The sequence below is a fragment of the Delphinus delphis genome, chromosome 19, assembly GCF_949987515.2.
Source record: "Delphinus delphis chromosome 19, mDelDel1.2, whole genome shotgun sequence".
Classification (NCBI taxonomy): Eukaryota; Metazoa; Chordata; class Mammalia; order Artiodactyla; family Delphinidae; genus Delphinus; species Delphinus delphis.
Window position 1 is genome coordinate 21,970,835 of NC_082701.1, and position 6,618 is coordinate 21,977,452.

At 44.6% G+C, this 6,618-nt stretch overlaps 1 protein-coding gene across 2 annotated transcripts in view; it reads left to right on the plus strand.

Annotated features, from left to right (window-relative positions):
- CWC25 (CWC25 spliceosome associated protein homolog) overlaps window positions 1-6,194 on the plus strand; it is a 33,229-nt gene extending 27,035 nt beyond the window's left edge. The window contains exons 9-11 of one of the 2 annotated variants that reach the window (XM_059997318.1): window positions 3,414-3,518; window positions 4,059-4,220; window positions 4,701-6,194. In XM_059997318.1, the coding sequence (XP_059853301.1) occupies window positions 3,414-3,518; window positions 4,059-4,220; window positions 4,701-4,815 (382 nt within the window). In that variant the 3' untranslated portion in view covers window positions 4,816-6,194. The remainder of the gene's footprint in view (window positions 1-3,413; window positions 3,519-4,058; window positions 4,221-4,700) is intronic. The other variant, XM_059997319.1, reaches the window with a different exon arrangement.
- Window positions 6,195-6,618: the final 424 nt, after the last annotated feature.

A 6,618-nucleotide genomic window follows, 5' to 3' on the forward strand; every position in this document is an offset into this window, starting at 1 on the left:
TTTGATGTTTCCTTTCCTTAGGGTGCAGGGCTATAGTTCCTCTTGCTCCTGTTCTCTGCCCCCGGTTGTGGGGTTGGTCCAGTGTCTTGTGTAGGCCTCCTAATGGGAGGGCCTGGTGCCTGCGTTCTGGTGGGTGGAGCTGAGTCTTTTCCCTCTGCTGCGTAGGGCCATGTCAGGTGGTGTGTTTTGGGGTGTCTGTGAGCTTAGTATGACTTTAGGTAGTCTCTGTGCTAATGGGTGGGTTTTTGTTCCTGTCTTGTTTGTTGTTTGGTGTGATGCATCCAGCACTGGGAGCAGCTGGTAGTTGGGTGGAGCCAGGTCTTGGATTCATATAGAGGCCTCCGTGAGAGCTCTCGGCGATTAATCTCCCCTGGGGCCAGGAATTCTCTACTGGTCCAGCATCCTGGACTTGGTGCTCCCACTCCAGAATCCCAGGCCTGACTTGTGGTTGAAGGACCAAGACCCCGCAAGTTGCTCATCCCAGCAATAAAGGGGATTAAAAAATAGACTAACAAAACCCCAGACAAATGGTAAACAGTAAAATCAAACAAACAGAAACAAGGAAACACACACACACACAAAAGAAACAAGAACAGAACTAAATAAATCAAATAGCAAGGTAACAACCAGACAAACAAAAGAACCCAAGAACGAAATCAAACAAGAAGAAAGCTGACAGAAGCCCCGAAACAAAACCAAAGCAGAGCACCAACCGAAGAATGAAGCAAAGAAATGAAACAAACCAACAAAAAGTGATGTAAAAAAAAGAAGAGAGAGAAAGGGGAAAGAAGGCAGAACAACAGAAAAGCAGCGTAGAAACAGAAATACAAAACAATAAAATAGAAAATATATTAAAGAAAAAGACAAAACCCTGGAGAAATGGTAAAAACAAAATCAAACAAAAGCAGAAACACTCATGTAAAAGAAACAAAAACAGAGCCCAATAAAACAAAAAGCAGAAGAACCAGACAAAGAGAAGAACTCAAAAATGAAATCAAACAATTAGGATTAAAACTAACAAAAACACATGATCTAAAAACAAAACCAAAGCAGTGTGCCAGCCGAGGAGTAGAGCAAGGAAACAGAACAAACCGATAAAAGCGATTAAAAAATAATAATAATGAAAGAAAATAAAAAGGGAAAAAACACAGGACGACAGAAAAACAAAGTAGAAATGAAAAGATTCAAAAAAGAAAAAGAAAATGAGGAAGGAAAAAATAAGGGGAAAGAACACAGAACAGCAGAAGAGCAAAGTAAAAATAAAATTGGATAAAAAATAAAAATAAACAATAAAAATATGTAATAAAACATGGAGATCCCAAAAGACTGAAAAAAAACTAAAGCAACAACAAACAAAAAAAGAAAAGAAAAAGAAACCAAAAAAAAAGCTAGAACCAACAACAGAATGAATCAAAACATAATAAAATTAATAGTAATAATTATGTTTCCCTGGGGTCTCTGCTGTAAGTGTCCTTGCACATGCCATGAGCCACAGCCCACCTCTGCCTCCCCAAGAGGCTCCTCTGCCTCTGGGCTGGTCTCTGGACCTGCTGTGGGCCCTGTGAGCACCACTCAGACTCTGATCTGGCCCAGTGCCTGTGTGTGCTTGCCCCCAAAGTCCACAGCTGCCAGAGCTAGACCGTTTTCATTTGTGGGAAACACTCATTGTCTACTCAGATATTCCATAGATGCAGGGTCTACCTAGCTGATCCTGGGGATTTAATCTGCAGCTTGTATGCTGACGGAAAGATTTTCAATCTTCTTCCTTAGTTTCTCTGTCCCTGGGGTTCAGCTTTGGTTTTATCCCCACCTCTGTGTGTGGTCCACCCACAGGAGTCTGGTCCTGAGGCTGCCTTGGAGCTCTTGGGTCTGCCCCTGTGAGGATGGGGTACAGAGGTGGTCTGACTGCTTGGATCGCAGGAGCCCGGACAGTGCCAAATGCGCAGGGAAGCTGGCGGCCACGAGCGCACGAGATACGGCCCTAGTGAGGGCCTTTTCTGGCGCCCAGCATAAGGCACGTGAAGGCCAGCCCCGGCCGGGGTTTTTCTGGCATCCGGCAGTAGGCGTGTGAGGGCCAGCCCTGAGTGGGCTTCTTTTATTGTCATTGGCAGGCGCCGGCTGTGTGGGGAGAGAGAGGTTACAGTAGTGGCTCCTCCCCATGCATGTGACTCAGCAGTAGCGCCTGCTTTCATGGCAGTCCAGTCTTCCTGCATAGGCATTTCCTGCTGCAGATTTCCTCCCTCTCATCCCCTCAGTTCATCTTCCCACATCCAGCAGCGGTTCTCACTCTGGGCCCGTTCTCCAATCCCCATGCACCAGCTCCCAGCCCCCTTGCACACCTGTGAACACATGTCCCAGTCTGGGGCACGCAGGCCCGCGGTATGGACCATCTGTGTATTTCTCACTCTGTCCCGTCTGCCACAGATTGGCCACTCTACCCTCTTCCAACAGCCTCAAATGCTTCCCTTCTGTCCCAATCGATTTTCCCGTCGGAGAGGGGGTTTCCCCGAATTCAGGACTATCTCCTCTGCTTCAGTTCCCCCGCCCCAGAGTGCAGGTCCCCATCCGCTTCCTTTCCTCCTCCTTCTCCCTTCTTTTTTTTCCATCCTACCCAGTTATGCAGGGATCTTTATAGTCCTTTCTGGCGTCCAAGGTCTTCTGCTAGTTTTCAGCCAGTGTTCTGTGAGAATTGTTGTATTTATAGATGTATTCCTCATGTATCCGTGGAGAGAGATGAACTCCACGTCCATAAAACTAGGAGTTTTATGGTTTCCTGTCTTACATTTAGGTCTTTAATCCATTTTGAGTTTATTTTTGTTATGTGATGTGAGAAAATGTTCTAATTTCATTCTTTTACATGTACCTGTCTGGTGTCATTCTCCTGTGTGGTTCAATTTCTCAGAAACTACTGGAGGGTCTACCTTCTAGAGGGTCTGCTGTAGATGTTTGGGAGAGTAGTCACAGGCTTCCCCGAGTCAGGCATGAGGACCCCAGAATGTCTTAATTGCTCCTTATACAGACCTTAAATTAGTCCCTTTGTTTTCAACCCTGTGCACCACCCTCCAAAGTGCTTGGTTCCTGCAGTCCCTGAACCTTTCCTGGGTTTTGCATTGTGAATATCTTGCTTCTGATCAGTATCAGGCACTTAGGATTCAGTTTCCTCTAATCTGTTAAAGTGGTTACTACTCCTTCATCCACTTCCATCTTCTGACAGTTTGTTCACATCTCTTATTTAGTGTTATTTCCTCTTCCATCTTCTTGTGCTTTTATGTATTTTAGTTAGTGGGGTGTTTGAAGGGGAGGCTTTTCGTTTCGCTATAGATAACTAAATGTCAAATTTTAGTATCTTAATTTTCTCAAAATTGGGCTCCCACTCCCTTATGGGACTCCGATAATTATTTTTCCTTTTAAAGGGGGATCAGTACATCACACAAATTTGAGAAGCAATGGATTTGGATGTCTGACATTGGTAGTGATCGAGCTGGTTCATCACCTCCTCTTCTTGCTCTTCATTTGCAGTGAGTGCCAGGAAAGACCTACCTATTACTGTCCGAGGCTAAATTGAATTCTTCAGGCATCTTGCTTCTAGCTTAGTCCTAAAGTGGTATACTCATGCACTACGTCCATGAATTTCTAAGCACCTCTAGTGGGTAGGTGGCAGATGTTAACCGTTACATGGATGAACTTAGTCCCCTGTTTTATAAGTTGTTGAGCAAACAACTGGAATATAATTGCCATAGCCTGAGGCTCCTGATTAGTTCTCAGTTTATTTTTTGTATTTATTGTTTCAGAGTAATTACTCCAGAGATTATTGAGTGAGAGTATGGAATCCTTCACTAAAAGTCTTTGACATTTGAGTGCAACCACCTGAACAAGATATTAGGAAGGAAGGAAACTCGTGCTGAGTGTGGCACTGGGCTGGGCATTTCCGAGAGAAGAGAGCCATGGGCTGGAGAACCTGGGGTCCTACTTGGTTTCTCTTCTCCCTGTGGTGTTTCTCTATTTGTTGTTGTTGCTGGGAGAGAAGTAGACCTTAGGGTGATTTTTGTGTTCAACAGAAAGCTCTCATCAGAGGAGCTAGAGCGAAAACGGCAAGAGATGATGGAAAACGCCAAGTGGCGGGAGGAAGAGAGGCTGAACATCCTCAAGAGGCACGCTAAGGACGATGAACGGGAGCAGAGGCTGGAAAAGCTAGACTCCCGGGATGGGAAGTTTATCCAGTGAGTGCATCATTTTCCTGCCTATCAGCTTTTGTGGCGATGGTCCCAAGGAGGCAGTTGGGCAACTGGTTCATTCATTGTGTTCCCAGTGTTTCTGTGTCGCTGCGGAGCTCAGCCCCCAGACACCATTGTTACTACTCCCAGCTTCTGGCCAGACAGTGGGACGTTTTTCATCTGAGGGGAGAAGTGAGTTGGTATTTTCAGTGAATCTCCTTGGCCTTCTCCTAAGAATTCATGGCTCAGGAAGCCTTTTTCAAATGAAGCTTGGACTTACTTTCCAAAACAGATACATTTCCCTTATAAATTTATAAAAAATTGAGTTCCAGATGGAGTCACTCGAAAGTTATCTACATGGGCTTAAGAGAGCTTGTGCTTCTACAGCGGCTTTATGGCTAGCAACCTGTTTCTTCTTACTCTGCCAGATAGTTGACCAGTTGATAAGTGCATGTTACTTAACTTTCACCTGTCTTCTCTTCCCAGCCGCATGAAGCTAGAGAGTGCATCTACCTCCTCTCTGGAAGATCGGGTGAAGCGGAATATCTACTCTCTACAGAGAACCTCAGTAGCTCTGGAGAAGAACTTTATGAAAAGATGAAAGCCATCCCCTCTCTTGCTGGTTTTCCTGAAATTTCCAGGGAGGCTGCTGATCCCTTAAAAATTCTCTTTATAAGAGTTCAAATGGCTTCTTCCACAGATGTCAAACCACCACTGTTCAAAGTGACTCTCCTCTATGGATTCCAAAAACAGCCCACTTCTTTTGAGAACCAGTGTGACTTGCTCTATGGGACCCTCAGTAACTTGCTGGGTGCAGAGCAGGTCTTAACTGTTGTTAAATGGGTGAGCACTGGAACATCAAGGTGTGAGCACTCATCTTGCTCTGGAAGGAGGCTCCCTTATGCCTCTTCCCTCCACCTGTGTGAACAAACCTATTCTCCCACCTCAGAATAGACTGGACCTTTCAGAAACCTCTCTCCCCAGAGTCACCCAGATAGTTTGTGCTTACCAGGGTAAACGAACATTTACTTGATTTAGTAGATAATGTGACAGATGATGTCAGATTAGGGCAGAGCCAAGGGAGTGACAAAGAATCTGGAAGGGAAAACAATGCAAAAAAACCCCTAAATGAACTGTTGAACTATTTGGACTATCTTTCAAACTGTAAAGTATATTGTGTATATGTAGAAATGTGTAATTTTTACATGCTTTAAAAAAAAGTAGTTAGCTTTGTTAGAATATCTTGTTTGGTAAGTGACTTTACTATGTAATAGAACCACATTGTATCTTGTTATCCAGTAACACAGTAAGGCAGGTCAGCTTTTCTTTCCTCTTGGAATCTGGCTGGTTGTGGAGGGGCCTGGGTTTGTTGATAGGATCTAGGGTATCTCTCCATTTACACTGCTTACAGCCTCTAATGTGGGCAGTGCCGTGTTGAAGTCAAATGATTTTAGTAGTCAGGACCAAACTACCAGTATGCTCCCTGGCTCTTAAAAGAAAATATAATGGAAGCTGTTTATTTCATGGCTTCCCTTTTATCATGTAGTAATCTTATTACAATTCTAGATTTTCAGGAGTTGTTTGCTATTATTTTTTAGTCAGGTATTAAACAAAACAAAACAAAACAAAAAACCCAGACTCATGGGATCCATCTCCTTGTCTTTACCCCTTTCCCTTCTCTTTTATCAGAAGCCCTCCTTTGACCCAGGAAGTCCTAGGCACTCTTGACCCACACATTAGCTGGGCCAGTTCCTTGTTCTGCTCATTCCTAACTCTGCTTAAACTGAATTTGGATTTATATTTTTGAGCACTTATGATGCCAGACACTGTTATGCTTAAAACCCAGTCTTTCCCCAGAGAGAAAGTAACATACACTTGTTATGCATTTAATCACCTTATCCTGCTTCCCTATACTAGGGTTAATTATGTCTTTTATTTTATTAATCGGTAATAAAGGCTACATTTATTTTTGTAACTGTGCAAAAAGCCACCTGTGCTGAGTAACGAATTCCCATACAGAACAATATTGATCCGCAATTTGTGTCTAGTATAAAATGGAGAGCCTTAGTCTGAGAGGAATTATGTAACAAACCGTGGACAGTTTACTCAAAGATTTCATCGAGTGAGCCAGAGAGTAAGATGATTATAATTCTCTACCGAAGGATAGGTGTCTTACGGTGCCGGCCTGTCCCTTAACTGGACCCTTTGGCGGGAGGAGGTCGGCAGCCAGTGGGTGGGAGCGGGACCCATTCATAAAACCCAGGGCTCCCGGCTGGCTCCTCTCATTGGCCCTGGGGGGAGGAGGCGTGTCCTGCGGGTGGAGCGAGCCCCGGGGCCCAGGGGAGTGGGAAGATCCACGCCTGGGTGCAGCGAGGGGGCGTTTCTTTGCTTTCCCGGCAGGACT